This window comes from Seriola lalandi, unplaced genomic scaffold, assembly GCF_002814215.2.
Source record: "Seriola lalandi dorsalis isolate HSWRI2012SDOR001 ecotype SW California unplaced genomic scaffold, Sedor1 jcf7180002054443, whole genome shotgun sequence".
NCBI classification, from domain to species: Eukaryota; Metazoa; Chordata; class Actinopteri; order Carangiformes; family Carangidae; genus Seriola; species Seriola lalandi.
Window position 1 is genome coordinate 298,950 of NW_019524996.1, and position 17,121 is coordinate 316,070.

The window sequence follows — 17,121 nt, forward strand, 5'->3', positions numbered from 1 at the left end:
GTGTCAGCTGGGGAAGATTATTAGTTTAACCAGAGCTGATGTTACAATAATAGGGATGGGAATCCAGCTGGATAAACAACACACTGATTTTTCGGTTATCAAAACAAAGACACACTTACTTAAGCACACATTTTAAGTGAGGGATTCATTTAGCTCAGCACTGGGCCTCCATTCACACATCATGTTAAACCTTTTTTGTCGTAATTAGTTGCTCTTCAAACTTTAAAAGGCCTTCTGCTCTTTCTGTGTTGAGCCAGATGTGGGGCCTGATCCAAAGCTGCTCCCTATTGTCTTTAAATCATAAAAGTGGTGGCAGTTTGATAAAAAAAAAAGTGGAGCAGCATGAACATACAGTATGCTAAGTCGACCATAAAATAGAAGTATCAAAGCAAGAGATGAAAAACTATAAGAACACAGTTTGCTCTTGTATAACGCTTTTTGTGGCTCCAGAGAGAGCTGTGCAAAATGTGATAAATTGCCTCAAGTGATGTCACTCGAGTGAGTGCCAGTTGGTGCTGAGGACTGCAAGTTCAAAATTTGTTGGTGTGGGGTTAGAAAGAAATGAGCTTAACCAGTTTTCTGTAGCCCACCCCTCCTTTCTGCTTCAGGCTAGCAGCTAGAGGCTTCATTAGCTACTACCATTACACAATTCATCACTGATCAGACTCTCAGCCCTTGAGTTGCATTGTGGGCAAAGCACACATCAGGTTTGACAAGGAAGAAGAGTGCATGGAATGAAAAAGATATCTCTAGTTCTGCTGCATCAATTTTTTTTAATTATCCATCGTGAGTCCTGAGAACATTATAGAAATTAAGTATTCTTTTAATCATGCGTAAAACTCAAATTACTGTTTTTGTAACATTTTTAGTCATTATTTTATTATTTTTTAGAAGAAGTCAATTAAGATGAATTCCAATTTTAAAAAAAATGTTTCCATACCCAAGTAAAACAACATGATTGAATGTTAAAGGCCATAACCTACATGTGTGAAGTGCGATGTGCTGTTATACCATAATGTAAAGTGTAACCCGACAAGGCAGTCAACATTTCACAATATCAGTAAACCACTTTTATTGAGCTTGAGCCACTTTTTGTGTTTGTTAATCACATTAATTAAAAAGAAACATGTCAATATCACATTTAACAGTTTGTTGTGGTAATATTGCAGGATCAGCAGCTGCAGCATTGTGTGGCCTCCAGGGACCCTCAAGCCAGCAGGGCTGGAGTGATTTCCCTTTCACCTCTATTCATTTGGCTGAAAAGTGAATCTGCTCTTTATTAGTTGGTGATGAGCTGCTAATCCTCAATTATTTCCCTTAATTATGTCACTCTAATTGTTGAGGACAATAATTTTAGACTTGTAAGCTGAATTGAAAACTGTTTTTCATTAATTCTTTTTTATTATTTTCATTTTCATTTTTTTTATTTGTTTTTCTTAAATTATGCTTCTATTCATTACCCTCTAGACTGTATATACCTCAAAGTTCTTAGTTATATTCTCCTCTCGATCCCAAATCCCCACAGAGATCATTAAAGCTTTGTGTAATTTAATGTCATTTAATTGTAGCTTGACCCTTACTCTACAAGTTGAGCTGTGTTTAGAGAGCTGCTGAGGTCAGCCACAGGACAGACAGGAAATCTCCATTCACCCGCTGTCATTCAAATCAAGTCATGAAATAAAAGTGTTCTTTCCAACTAAGTACACCAGTCCCCCTGCAGTTTCTTCTTACCTCAGTGGGGGTTTGTTCCCTTCCTGCTGGAGGCAAAATTAGAGCTCAGCTGAGCACGGTTAAATGTTTAGTTCTACCTGCAGAGGGTTTTTAGTAATTTCCTTTGAGTCATGTCACCTCCTGCCCCAACAGAATTGTCAGCGCTGCAGTCTACAGGTAGAATGAACTCTCTTGTTGTTGTGCGTGTGAATCAGAGTGTTAGAAACTTTACAATCATAATGAGTACACAGGTGAATACCAAGGGTAATGTCTGTAATCTGATCTGTGATACAAATTCATTTCTGTGATTTTGTCATGTTTTCTCCCTTTTCTAGCTGCAGTGGGAGACTTCGATGAGAAAGGTGACTGAGAAATGTGAACTCCCCCACAGATAATAAGCAGCACACTAAAATCTCATTGTTATGAAAACAGCAGCATTGCAGCTTAATTTTGTTCGTAAAGCAGCAATGGCCTATTTATTTATGTCAAATGTAAAAGATGTCACCTGCAGTAAAGAAAATTATCACCCAGGTTCCTCTCAGATCAAGCTCTGGAGCATTACAGCAAAATTCTCCTGGCTTGAAAATGTAGTGTTTGTTTCAGTCCTGAAGCTCATTTTTAGCCCCAAAAGGCAGCTGTTTTCAGCAAAAAGCTAAAAATCCACTCTGCTCAACCTTCCCAGCAGCAGACAGGAGGCAAAGTTAACGACTAGCATAGCAAACTAATGCGCCAGACATTTGCCTCAGGAGTTGGTGGGTACCAAAATACAGCAGAATGAAAGTGAATATTGGACTTAGATTTGTCAAACTGACAGACACGCAAAGCAATAGTTTGCAAATACATCATAACAACTTTATAGGATGATAATATGTTAGTGTTGTATATTCAGCTTGTTATGCTGCACCCAAGTGGCAAAAAAATAATAATTTAATGGTGCTTTGAAGGTACCATCTGGTGTTTTTGAACAGTAGTTGTGCTCTGGAGCAATATTTTTTACGAGTGTGGCCTTGTTTTTCCATCGTTTGACAACTGGTAGCATTAATGTGAGCAAAAAATGTAGCAACACACCACCCAAAGCAAGGAAGAAGAAGACTGCTAGCTACATGGACGTAAATAAACAATGCAGATTTTAAAGCATTAATAAAAACTGGCTTAATGTTTTATGAGGCAGGAAAAGTATTGGGCAGGTTTGTTGGAAGTGTTTTGGTGGGAAACACTGAGTGTAAACATAACTGTTTGTTTTGTAGAGAGGGACTGTAAGGGTTACAATAGATAAAGAGTCTTTTTTCACAAAACTTAACAAAAGTATTGAGCAGGTTTAACCTTAAACTGCCTTCAATCTCAAGACATGCTCTTCGACAGAGGGAAAATGTAGCAGGACAGTTTTGCCTGCATCAGCTACATCAAAGAGATTTTTTATGTTCATGCAAAGCCAGGAGTTGATTTAAGGTTAAATCTTGAGCAGAAACTTAAACAATGCTGGTGAACAGTGTGGTATTCAGTGTCTTTGCCTGAATATATGCATTCTTTGATAAACCCACTAGTAGGTGAGGTGCTAATGATTGCAGCAGAGCCAGTGTTCTGGTCACAAATGAGCACCGCAGCTCAACATGTTCTCATCAGTGACAACGATTGAAAAGATGATAGACAGGCCCCAGCAAACCTCCACTGCCTCATCACAAAGGAAACCATCTCTAGATTATTCTATGAACTCTGATAACAACTATTAAATGTGATGACGATTAAATGAGCAGCTTCCACGAGACTATCAATCTTTTGAGTTAATCAGTAGCTGCCCACGGATTTATCCTTTCTATTCATTTAAAAACCCATGAGTTCAAGGGGAAGGCAGAAGGTGAAGCTGCCTCCCCAATGTAAACCTCCCCCCCCCCAGTTGTCAAGTGTTACTGCAGTCATATTAGAAAACTCATAAAGCAGAGAAAAGCCATTGATTGCTTTGCCTGCCATCACTGTCATTTTAAATCAAGCTGGGGCTTTGATAAATGGCAACCCGCCGCAAGATACACTGTTTTTGTTCACATCCCTCATCTTTTATCTGCCTGTCAGTGTCACGGCCTCACCTGTGTTTTCACACACAAGGCCAATTTGACGCTTGCATCCCTATGAATCATGTACAACTGCTTTCTTCTGTGTTCTCAGCGCAAGTTTTACACTTTTGTGTTATTAAGCGATTTTAATCTGGCATTCTCCGAAACATTCTGGGCTTCATTAACACGAATCTATGAATGTTTAATTGTGGGTTATATTTACAGGCTGCTCTGTCACGTCCAGTTTACCGCTACGTGTCCTTTGATCTCAGACAATGTTGTTGATAAAAGTGTACAGGAATATTTAATAGGAAATGCATGCCATGTCCTTGCAGCTATAGAATGCTGTGTAATTGTATCTGATTTTTGGGTTGGCTGTGTCCCTAATTAATCAGTGATTTCCCTTATGTTTTAGAATTGCAAATTGGATATGTTGAGCCTTTGAGCTGTTCTTTACACTGACTGCATTGCTGGTCTGAGAAACCCTTTTTATGGCTCCAAGCTAATTATTCAGCCTGTGGATCCAGGCTCTGGAAGACTGCCTCTGACTCTAGGCTGTGTGTGTGTGTGTGTGTGTGTGTGTGTGTGTGTGTGTGTGTGTGTGTGTGCGCGTGTGTGTGTGCGTGCGTGCGTGCGCATGCGTGTGCATGCGTGTGTCTCACTGTAGAATACAGTAGGTGTTAGAGGAGTAAGTGTATGGCCATGCATTTGACATTTCAATACTGAGCTCCTGTTCTTTGTATTTTGGCCGGTTATGCATTATACATGGATGAGTTTTACTCTCTCAACATTTTCACTGTCTTGGTTTGGCTGTTCGTGAAAGATGGGTCGCATTGTGTGTGTCTGTATGTGTGTGTGTGTGTGTGTGTGTACAATGTGAATGCATGCATGCACTTGCCATTTTGGGTTCCAACGTTAATTTCTTTTGACAGAGTGAAAGGTTTCTTGGGGCTCGTGTGTGGGCTTTATAGCTCCCACGATAAAAATGTCTTTTCATCACATATTCAAAGATGAGATCACAGGGAGTTGTCAAGCAGCGTTGCTGAACATCCATCCAGCCAAACAATAAAAAAAAGCAACGTGTATTCAAGTCAACGTAATGTCAAGCCCGCACTCTGAGTTGATCTTGCAGCAAATTAGGTATTAATCCCGTCCTGTGTTATCCCAAAACTGTGTAATAATTAGGTTAGCCTCTGTGACTCATGACATATACAGTACAAGTGCGAAAATTATCTGATGATGTGATAATGATTCAGAGCTGCCACACTGCAGCCTGTGAGAAATTACAGGGAAGGTATTCTGGGTTTGGATTCATATTTTCTGTTTTATTCTGTCTCTTTCTAATGACTGAGAGCAGCTTAGGGGACCTCAATTAAGAAATTTAAAAAAATTCAATGAAATAAAAAATACGCCTCTTCATCATACTGAGAGAATATGGTCTGCTCTGTAACTAGCAGAAGAACACTGATAAACACTAATGAGTGAAACCTTGAATTCTATTAAAAATTATTGAGTGAACGAGAGCACTTATGTCGGATTGGCTCAGACGCTTCGTGTTGAAAAAGCTGAAAAAGCCAATGTAACATGATTGTGTCGGACAGATTGTTGGCTAATGTGATATTGACAGACCATGTGTGATTAAAGCAGCGAAAAATGGTGCAAAAAGCGGGTTTCAATGAGAAATCAGGTAAAAGGGTATTGTCCTTGCACAGATTACCTAAGAGTTGTTGTTGTGTGGGTGTTTAATGTATTTACACAGAACCATTGCAAGACTGAAATACTACTCTAATCCACGTTTTAGGGAAGATAAAATATGAGAAATTGTAGTGGCTGGCAGTAATTTTTGCCTGCTTTCCTTTTTGTAATTTTCTTCTTTTCTACATTTGTATAGTTTAAACGGATGGTGTTTTGAACATTGTTCTCTTGAAGAATAGTAAATGCTTTCCAGTGACAACATTTTACAGTATATCACAGTATAATGAGGGTCTTTATGTTTTTAGGAAAAATGGATCTGTTGTCCGGATGTTTTGAGATGAGTCTCCAGAGGTTAGCGTGGACAGGCAGGGGGGAAAAAAAATGTATGCTCTCAAATTAATCATTTTTGTGACCAATTTAAAAAAACAAAACATTCAAAAATATTGTTGAATGTTGTCAAACACTGAGCCCAACAAATGTGATTTTTGCAGTTCAGTGATATCGATATTTGAGATATTTTTTTGCACATAAACCACAAAAACAGAAGAAAAAAAAATAGATGGATGGATTCCCTAAATTTGTTTACATTTGGTTAGTAATTGTGACTTACAATGTAGCAAGCGACAAAATCAACTTGTCAGTGCCCCCTGGTGTGTAAACTACTATGTAATGGCAACAATGCTTAACCCATTTATACCGGGTGCTGCGTAGCGCAACATTGTTGATTCCTCGTCATTTTCATGACGCATGCAGCATATAAATATGTAAAATATGTAAAAATATATCATGAAAATGACGAGGAATCAACAATGCTGCGCTACGCAGCAGCCGGCAGAAGACTCAATGCTGCGCTACGCACCAACCGGCGGGAAGGGCGCTACGCAGCATCCGGTATAAATGGGTTAAGGCAGATAATATTAGCCTGGGTTTACTTATTGGTTGGTTGCTAGTCAAAAACCAGTACATCAGTTTGTCTACATCCAAAATTAAAAATGAGGTGAAATTTAAAAAAAAAGAATAATAATAATTTCACGTGATGAGAACAAAACCTGTAAACATGCTAACGGTACTCATCAAAGAATGCTTGGAGGACAATTAGTGCTTACAAGTAAGTGGTAATTAAAAGAAAGAAAATCAAAAGTGGCCAAACTGATACTAAAAGATACTAAAACGAAAACTGGCCTAAAATATAGGAAAAACCAAATAAGTCAAATTTGTCTGAGAATAAAATTAAAATCACTGTATTCTTTGCTGTGGAAACTAAATTTTCATTAAAAAAAAAAAGGAGCTTGGATTAATTACTCTACATCTGAATAGTGTCCTTAATTTACAATAATATCTCCACCCTCTTTTATTCACATACAGTTTGTCCCAAACTAATTTCAAATCTCCATTATGGCGATAAGAAGTACAAGATACAAAACTGGACTCTAGTTGAAACTACAGTGGAGAGCTCATGTCGAGCTGTTGTTCAGTGCTGCACACAAACCTTTTCGAACATGCACCCAGCAGTTTCTCATTGCACTGTAGCGCTGTGGCTTGGCAGCAGCAGCAGACAAACAGAGGGGGGGCAAAGGACGGTGCGAGTTAGTACAGAGAGAGACAGGCGCTCTCATCAGTGACGGGCTCACCGGCTGCGTGGACAGAGCTGTGGCGCAGGAGGAGGAGAAGAAGAGGTGCAACCGGAGGACAGGCTGCCTGAAAAACCGGAGCAAAACGCGAGAAACCACGAGAGAGGGAGGAGGGGGGGGAAACGGAGAGAGATCTCTGAGGGGAAAGAAGTCACTCGGAGCAGGGAGAGGGAGAAAGCTGGATGAAACTGACAAGGACACAGGGGGAGGAAAGCGCACAGAGGAGCCTTCCTTGACGGAGGAGCGAAGCGAGGGAGTGCGTGCACAAAGTGGAAAAGAAGAAAAGGAGGAGGAGAAAGAGGAGAAGGAGCCTGACAGGAGGTCGAGCTTATGAATCTTGACTGACACAAAAGCGAAGAGGAGGAGGAGGAGGAGCATGAGGGCAAGGGATGGATTTGATTTGGAGAGAGTATTTTTAGAAGGAGGAGTGGAGACATGAGAGAAATATTGAGATTAGAGATGCTGTCTTTGAGTGGTGGTGAAAGAAAGTGAGGAGGAAGAAGAAGAAAAGAGAATAACAGGAGACAGAAAAAGGGGGGAGGAGATGTTGAGATCAGAGTGTGACAGAACAGATTATCTCTGGTCTGGTTTCCCGCAGGAAACCGCTGAGAGTGTATGTCCGTGTATGCGCGTGAGTGCCTCCTTCTCCATGTGAAAGTGTATTGTAGCATGTTTCTCACTGTGGCTGTGCTGCTGAGAAGCAGGTCTGCCATAAGATGAAGCTACCCCGTGGTTACCCGCAGGACCTAATAACACTGTTTAAAGCCAAGTCGGGGGGGAGACCAGGAGAAGACCAGTGACATCACGAGGAAGTCAAAGCATCAAAAGTGAGACCGCAAAGTGGAACAGAAAGCAAATGAGCATGGGAGACTTTTGTGAATTCAATTAAAGCTTGCACTTAATACTGACAAGGAACTGATTGCTGCCTCTGGCTGCCGAATGCCTCTGCAAGGCAGTGAAGCCAAAAAACACACACGTAACTCAGAAGAAGAAAAACCACAGCGCTGGAACAAGGCAAGCTCTCTACTGACAGACTGCACCACGCCAACCAATTCCTTCCACTGTCGTCTCATTATTTTAATTACATTCCTTTCTTTCACTTGTGTTTTTTTTTTTTTTTTTGTCCTCTCTGCTCAGCCCTTGGTATTTTGTATTCTGTCCTCCTCTCTCCCTCTCTCTTCCCCTCTCTCTTCCCCTCCCTCTTCTTCTTGCCTTCGCTCTCTCTGTCTCATCCTCTCTTGTTCACTGTCACACTAACTGTGGATGCTGGAGTCGCTCATGTAGAAGCCACCTTGCTTGGAGCACATTTGCCTAGCTGATTTTTTTTTTTCTTCCTCCCCTGCTGAGTTGGATCTTTGGAGCACACTCAGATCAAGAGACCAGGAGAGATGACCAACAAGTAGCTGTTCATCAGAGCTCCTGCACCACCAGGAGAAGACGATTTCAAAACAGCACCTTTCCACGAGGGGACCTCTGCTTGTGAATACAGTACAGTATATTTACGGTTAAGACTGCATGAGTCATTAGTATTCGTAAGACCAAACACATATCCAGGTGTGGATTACAGTAGTGGATTTATCCTGGAGCTACATGTGGGCCCCAGCCCTTGAGGCCTGGCCTGGAAATGAAGCCTTTCCCGCGGCTGTAGGAGCGGTGTGGGCAGCTATGGCCCTGGAGGGGCGCTGTCTCCGGCGGGGATCTCCAGCCATGATCAGAAAGGGTTGTCAGCGGCGCCCTACAAAGCCAACTCTGGCTCAGGTCACTTCTACACTGCTGTCAAGGACACGCCTGCACGGCCTGAGGCATGTTTGTGTCCCTGGTGGCTCAGTGGGCCGCAGGGCCTTCTGGCTGCTGGCTCTCTGCACCTCCCTGGGGCTGCTTTTATCCTGGTCCTCCAACCGTCTACTCCACTGGCTTTCCTTCCCCACATACACACGAGTCCACACTGAGTGGGCCAAAGAACTAGCCTTCCCCACAGTCACTATCTGTAACAACAACCCTATCCGCCTCTATAAGCTCACCAAGAGTGACTTGTATTTCGCCGGCCACTGGTTGGGCCTACTGCTGGCTAACCGGACAGTGAGGCCCATGGTACTGGACTTGCTTCAGGAAGACCGTCGGGCCTGGTTCAGAAAGCTGTCAGACTTCAGGCTCTTTCTGCCTCCCAGAAACTTTGAGGGAACCAACCTGGAGTTTATGGACAGACTGAGCCACCAACTGGATGACATGCTTCTCTCATGCAAATACAGAGGAGAGCCCTGCGGAGCTCACAACTTCTCCTCTGTAAGTCCAACTTCTTCTGTTGTGTTTTCTAGAAGCATTATGCCAAGTCTGTCAGCAGAAGAAACACAGTATCTCCTCTCATATTTTCATCTCTTAACATGTTGTTTTTACTGTCAATTATCCCGGTCTAAACATCAACTGCAGTGTAAAAGTTGCAAATATTTGCATCATGCCAAAACATATTGCTTCATTTCATTATATCCCAGGTGGGTATTTTCCTGTGCCACATCTGCTTAAATGGCAACATTATAGGGCTGTAAAAACAAGTGTAAAAATATGGTGTACACACTATCATAACTTCCTGTTATAGCTGACTGTTACTAACACTCAGTAGCTCTGTTACTGCACAGAGTAATTATTAAATCACAATCAGAGCCCTTGTTAAATGAATGCTGGTGTAATAAGGATAACACAGGCATACATTTTTTGCTGAGTAGCGAACAGTTTGAAATATGGTATCAAAATCAGTCATGGTCATAACATAATATGAGTGAAATGGGCTACATATGAGCTTGTGGCTAGGCATAACTACCAACCCCCCATATCAAAAAGTTTCTTTTAAAGCACTGTGCAACCCCCCAGAGGAGTTTACTGCATCTGTGTCTGATCGCTCTCATATCTGTCTTTTTTTCTGGGTGGGTGGTTGTGGGTTTGGGGATTTGTGTGCCCACTCTTCATTGTGCACACCCTTGGCACGCCAGAATCGTGGCAGATGTTTTCTCTGCGGTAATGCAGAAGCTCAAACTGTCTTTTAAACTTTTTTCTTTTTTTATTTAATTTGTGTTCTTTTTGCTCTTTCTGCTGTGGCCTCAGTCAGAGACTGACTGGAGGGGAAATGAGAAATGCCAGACAAGTACTCGTGTGCAAAGGTTGCGCATGGTGGTTTGTGTATCACTTCTTTGTTATGTTTGTGTTGCTGCTGTGCAGCTTCTTGCCCTCCTTTTTCACAATTTTTAAAGTTACATTTGTTGAAGTGTTCATAAAACCCTACTTTTGATAATATTTATAGACACTTTGTTCAACCTTAATCATTCATTGTATTTGCATTGTTAGTTGCTGCCTTCATTGTTAGTGGTGGAGTTTGTCATTCCCGCACTGGATTTAAATTGCTAATCCATGCTAAATATATGCGTTCAAGTCATTAAAGGGGAACTCTTTTCCCCACACATTAAAGCCTGTTTACAGGTCTTGTCGAGTACCGCTGCATATGTGAAAAAAGTAATGTAAAGCCATTTTTGGCTCCCCAGGGAGCTGTGTGAAGTCCGATAAGTTGCCTTAAAATGCTGGCTCAAGTGATGTCACTTTAGTCAGCATCGGTTGGGGCTGAGGACTACAGGTTTGAAAATGAAAAAAAAATATGAGCAGTGTGGAATTAGAAAGAAGTGAGTTTACTAGACCTTTATAAACCACTCCTCATCTACACCTGATGCTAGTGCCTCTGTGCTACAGTGGTTGCTACTTGCCTAATACATCTGAATCTCTGACCGAATTATCAGTGGTCGAGTTGTGTGTGTGAAATGTACGCACCAAGTTTTGACAAGGAAAAAGAATGTGTGGAATGAAAAAGACAATATCTCTGGTTCTGTTCTATCAATTTTGATCCTTTTTTTTCAAACTGTCCACTGTGAGACCGACAGTGTCATAGCAGTGCATTGTTAAAACAAGTACTCTACCAGAGCTCAGTATTACTTTGTCAAACAACATTATTGACTCTCCTTTATTTGCAATGAACCCTTTGTCTGTGCTGTAAACAGATATGCGTTCTTATTCTCATGCCAGTTTGCTGTCTCGAGTGGTTAACACGCGTCCTTTTCAGTGGAACATGTGCCATTAACCACAGGTGTAGCCAAATCAACCAGAACTGAAATCTGGAGTGTTATAACTTTAATACTCACTTAGTCATACCACACACCAATAATGTCAGATTGGCAGGGGCTTCATAAAGGGATCAAAAGAAAAGTCCATTCTAGTCACCCCCAGTTTCATAAGGGTAAGTTATAGCTACAAGTAGAAAGATTGTGGCACCGAAAACAGAAGAGGCTGCTTTTTCCTGCATTATCCATTTCTCTCTTTTTCCCGGTCTCTTTTCTCTTCATGGATTTGAATTGCATAAACAGAAAATCATTCTCCATTTTGAGACAGTGAACAAGGCGGAGGTGAATTGCATATGTTTTGGTGTCTTTTATCAAATCAAATTTAACCTCTCGAATGCCCAACATAATATGCAGTACAACCTGCAGTGTTGAAAATAAAAACTTGGGTTTGCCATTTGAAGAGATCATGATTACAATGCTGACAAGTCAGCACTCAGCCAAGCATAAAAGCACTCCCCTTCTTTTCCTAAATTGCCCTGTATAAAATCACATACTGGTGTTTTTATTAGTCTTGCAAGCTCATGGTCCGCAGTTGTTGATGCGTACATGATTTTTTGCAAACTGGATGAGTTTCATTAGTTTTTCCGGCTCTATTTGGTGAAGCTGCTCTTTTTGTCCACCTTGTTTTGTCTCTTTGGCCGTTTTCTGTCAGAAACAGGACAAGATTCATCAGCCCACTGCTGTGCTAATGAAGTCCTTGATCAGAACCATGTCCTCAAAGCAGTATCCATTAACTATGTTTTGATGCAGGCAGACTGATTTCAGTGCGGAGAGAAACATATTCCTTCTTTGTTGAATTTATAGTCAGTTTTGTTGAAAAGTTGGAAAGGTTTGTTAATGTGACTGCTTTGTTGCCTCATTATTCACAGGTCAGGTTTTATGTTGAGGTTATGTGTTGATGGGGGCTTGATTCACTCATATAATCAGTGCTATGAATGTGAAGCTTGTATTGTGAAATGAGTTTGAACATGTAAGCTGTTTATGTACATTTGAGTGTAGTAGCTGAATGATTTTCTGGCATTTCATATGTCTGGACATTGTGTAAGCATGACTCAAGCTGCTTCTGATGGAGGGAAAATTGTCCTCTGAGACCAACTTCAAACAACCAGTTTTTACAATCTGATTGTGATTGTCATTTTAAAAGGGGGCAAACACTGAGGTGAGTGAGTCTCTCCAATTTTTGAATTTAGATTTTGGTTGGTACATGGACAGTGTGTTGGATGTTGTCAGCTTTACTCTGCAGATCAGAGCCACATTGATGCCCCAGTCCTGCCGTCTTTCTCATCTTGCTCTACCTCATAGGGGGCCTCATGCCGTTAACGGGCCCTCAGTGGTTTTGCTAATCTCATTAGCCTGCTGCTGCTAGCCAGCAAAGACTCCCTGAGGCCTATTCATTATCACTGCATTTAGAGCACTGTCACTCTTAGACTGAAAAGGATGCAACAGCAACAACCAGATTAAAGGGGGGGATAGGGAACACATGCACATAGATTTGCGAGTAAATAAACACTGCAATCCTAGTCTTGTGTGTTTGTTCAAAGTTGTATCTCTGCATGCATGATTGTCTTGGAGAATAAGTGAGAAATTATCCAGTTTTAGTAGAATCTGCTCATTACAGGCTGAGGATAACAGAGGATGCTTTGAAATGTCAAGCAACGGGTGGTTGGAGGTGAGTGGAAGAGCAAGGTACAGCTAGTGGTGGGGGGTGAGAGATGGTATAGAGACAAGGCATCTGGTTCATTGGTCTGGTTGGGAATACAAATGGGTCCCATAATTCTGGCCAACCTCCTGCAGTAGCAGGATCTCATGCGCTGAATCTACTGTCTCACACTGAATGGGAACTAGGGGAAGGCTGTCTAATCAATAAATCTATTAGCTTTGTGCTGTAGTTTATGGTGGTCTATTTTGCTTCCACATCTCCAGTGCTGATATACTCTCAGCCGCCCTACAGCTAGTCCCAACTGAACTGTAGGGGATGACAGAGCTGGAGAAACACCAAAAGCCAAACTTCCACGTAAAAATGTAAGTGATACCTTATCAAACTACAGCTAGCTCTAAGCCTCTTTCTCTGTGGAGCAGATACACATCTCCACCTACCTTTTCAGAGCCCTATCGAGGACTAGATAACTGCGCCTGCAATGACAAATTAAACAGTGCTCAGAGTTGGAGGGAAGCACCTAATCACACTCCAGGCACGGGATGAAAAAATTGTGAACCTCTTCGCTTGACCACTGTAATGTATCAAATCTATCTCCAGAGAAATCTCATAACTGCAGAGGCACAATAATGCTGCTCCACTCTCATGGGTTTGACTTGAACACGTTTGTTCAGATATGTTTTCAAATTGTGAATAATGTTGGAACAATACCGTGTGTTAGATTTAGTGTTATTAATCTTTGGGGTTTTTATTAAAGCCGCTATAATCATTTTTTATATTACCAATGGATTCTTGTATGTGAAAGGAATCGCTTGTGTTGATGAATTATCATCCGACTGTGCAGTTTCCCTCAGCTCTACAAAGTGTTCTAGTGTCTTTTGGCAAATTGTTTTGGTTTACAGACCACAGCTTTACTGTTCTGGTGCACTCTCAGCACACTATAGTGGAGGATACAGCAACAAAACAGATAGATAGTTCCCCCAGGAGTGAAAAGGATATTGAATATTATAATATAATATAATTATAATAAAATACTTAATTGATGAGGTGGTCAGAATCCCAACTCCAAATTAATGCTAATGTTGTTCTCTCTCTGCCAGATGTGTAAATATGCAAGCTGTGCTCGTTAATATGGCTTACAAGTTCATCACATGAACCCAAGAGGCAATTTGTGCAGGCAGGAATATATTAATACAATGACATTTAACTGAAAAGTTAATTAAATGCAAAGTAAAGTTGAGGTTGCTCAAATGCAAGATTAAAAAACAAATATTTGCTGTACTCTTGAATTTACAATCACATCATATTACCTAAAGAACGGTAAAGACCTGTTTATTGAGCGGTTAGCTGTGTAACTCGCTTAGGGTCAAAGGTTAATTAATTAAAAATGGCACCATCTACTCTATAGGATATGATTGGTGTATGAACATCATAGATTTTTCCATGCTTTGTTTATCCAGCAGACGTACACTTCTCATGGTATTATTTTCCTTCTGCAGCTATAAGCATTTGCAGTTTTACTGTCAGTGCTTTGGGATAAGTGCAAAATCTGCACCACCTGCTGACTCTTTCTATCTTATGTTCTGCATCAACCCTGTAAATTCAATGAGGAGACTGACTGAGACTTATTTGCAGATGCCCCTGTGAAGCCGTCCACAAAGCCTGGCCAATCCCCAATAAGTCTGGAGGTGCTGCTGATTGAGTTTTAAGCACATCCAGGTAATAATGCCTGTCTCTTGTGCTATCGTTTGTTATTGACCTTTTCAGGAGGATTCTGTAAACGAAGGCCATAATCTATTGATCTTGCTGGAAATAAACGAGAGGGAGTCATGTGGAAGCTGCAGCTCCAACCAAAGCAATCTCATTAACACAGGTGGCCTGTGCTAACCATGCCCCGCATCCCCAATCTAATTTCCCTCATCAGAACAAATCGCTCAAGTGATTCCATGAGCTCCAGCTCCAACGTCCAGCTTATATTAAAAACCATAACAGTACTGTGTCTTACTGTGAATGACCATGGTGCTGGTCATTGATATGCCACAGCCAATGGATGCAGCTTGCATCCGATAGCTGTGTGACAGCATGCCGTGGGCTATAGCGAACAGTCACCTTAATATCCTGGTGTAATGCAAGCCTTGAATGCAGATGAAAAGATTATACATGGTTAGTATTCATAAGGTCACCTCAATGCATAAAGCCCAGGACTCGTAAAAGGTTAGTGTTTGAAATAGAAAACTAATGGATGCTGTTCTCTTCCATGAATACCATTAGCTGAAGCTGTATCCAATCTCTACCTGCTTCTTATGAGGGACATGCATAAGTTACAGTAATGTTGTAAAGAAAAAAAACATTTGTGTGTTAAGTTTTTCTGCAAGACGCAAGTGATGACGGTGACAGAAGCAATTACTGCAGTATTTGAAAAGTGTGTGTGTATGGCTTGCTTGACCTTAAGTCTCAAAATACACTGTTTCATCTCATCTCCCTCACACACATACAAACACACTCTGTTTTGAAGATATGCATACTAATAGACCCTCGATACAAATCTATTTTTACTCTTAGGACCTTTGGGCAATAAACACCCACCTGAAGAATTGTCTCTGTATTGTGAGGAATCAAGGGAGCAAGGATGTAAATGCTAATGGCTGAAATATAACAAACCGCCTTCAGTGTAGTACACTTGATCAAACACTACAACAATAAAACATTCAACAAATCAACAAAAGTCTGTATATTATATACACAAAGTCAACAAAAACTCAAAAGATGTAAGCTTTACAAAGTTAAGATTTGTTGCAGGGCGGTTGTAGTTGATTGTATTACATTGCACTGCTGTTAAACTCACCTCCAGTTGTTCTTTGAAGTGTAAAATAAAGTGCAATCAAAAGGTTCATAGAGACAGTTCAGTCCAGTCCTTTGAGCTGTCTCCACAGTAGAACATATCAGCTCATTGCCACACCACAAGCATTATGTGACTGTGACCAGCTTGCTGTCAGAGCTAACTGTGCTAATGATAATGTTATATCATATTTTTGCATGTTCACTTCGCCAACTTGGTCACCATAAACATCCACTCGTAACTTAAAATAATGAGTTGATTAGATATCAAGCATATCATTTACTTAGCTCTTAAAAATATTGTTAGCTCATTAGCACACTTTCCAGCATGCATAGTATTTGAGTCAATGCTGCATGCATGTCATGTGGGAACAATTGTAAAGATTCCCATGTTAACGACTTGTGTAATTATAGAGTTGATCGTGTGGGGTTTAAAATATTGTGCATAGACATAACAACACGACAGCCATTAAATTTGGGGTTTAATTATGTTGAAATATGATCTGGTGTAAGGCATCTATATTTGTTAGGTTTTCAGGCAGAAAAATCTATTTCCCAGTAATAATGTTGAGTTGGAAACGTGAATGCCCTTTAGGTGAGAAGCTCTGAGAAAATTGCATAAATCCAACATGACATGAATACAGCATAAGTTCCTTCCTTTTTTCCTAATGTCAATGAAATTACTCAGTGGAATCTTTTAATATTTGAACCCTGTCTGATCAAAATTACAGCAAACCATGATGAAGATACAGCAGGTTTTTACCTCAACAACTGCGCTTTAGTCAGTTCTTCATAATTCACTTCAGCCAGAGGTATCATACACATACAAAAGTACGGGTATTGATGTGAAGGCAGCTGCAAACGGTCAGATCTGTGCCTGCAAGATCAGTCTCTCCATTAAAAAATATGCTGTTAATAATATTCCTGTTTGCACTGTACCAATGACAACTGCCACTGGAATACTTTGATACAGAAGAAAACTTTAAAACCTGTTGACCAATGGCGATTGCTCTAAGACTGCAAAGGAAGCTCAGCTTCCCCTAAAATGTCAACAAAATAAGTGGTCAAATATGTACTGTTTTGTGTACATTTCATTGACTAAATATGCGCTAGAACACGTTCATCTTTTGTTCAGAATCAGCTACTTATCACAGGTAACCGATACGACTTCTTCTCATTCATCTCCGCAGCGCCACAGAGCTTTACACAGTGTAGACGCCGAGCGTCTACTGACTTCAATGGGGAAGCATAGAGTGGGTTGTTCCACTGCAGCGAAACTAGACGGTCATTGGATAAATGCTGGGCTTTGTCCCACCCATCGGACGCTCAGCGTCTCTGGGGGTCTATGGGACAGTGGGCTGGCCCGGACGCTCGGCTTCTGCATG

General features: G+C 41.0%; 1 protein-coding gene across 2 annotated transcripts in view; it reads left to right on the plus strand.

Moving 5' to 3' along the window:
• asic2 (acid-sensing (proton-gated) ion channel 2) overlaps nucleotides 1-17,121 on the plus strand; it is a 357,870-nt gene that overhangs the window by 239,943 nt on the left and 100,806 nt on the right. Inside the window, exon 1 of one of the 2 annotated variants that reach the window (XM_023410937.2) lies at nucleotides 7,082-9,367. The exons of the other annotated variant lie outside the window; for it this stretch is intronic. Coding sequence (XP_023266705.1) covers nucleotides 8,675-9,367 — 693 coding nt within the window. The 5' untranslated portion in view covers nucleotides 7,082-8,674. Of the gene's footprint in view, nucleotides 1-7,081; nucleotides 9,368-17,121 lie in introns of those variants that run through there. 2 annotated transcript variants of the gene reach the window in all.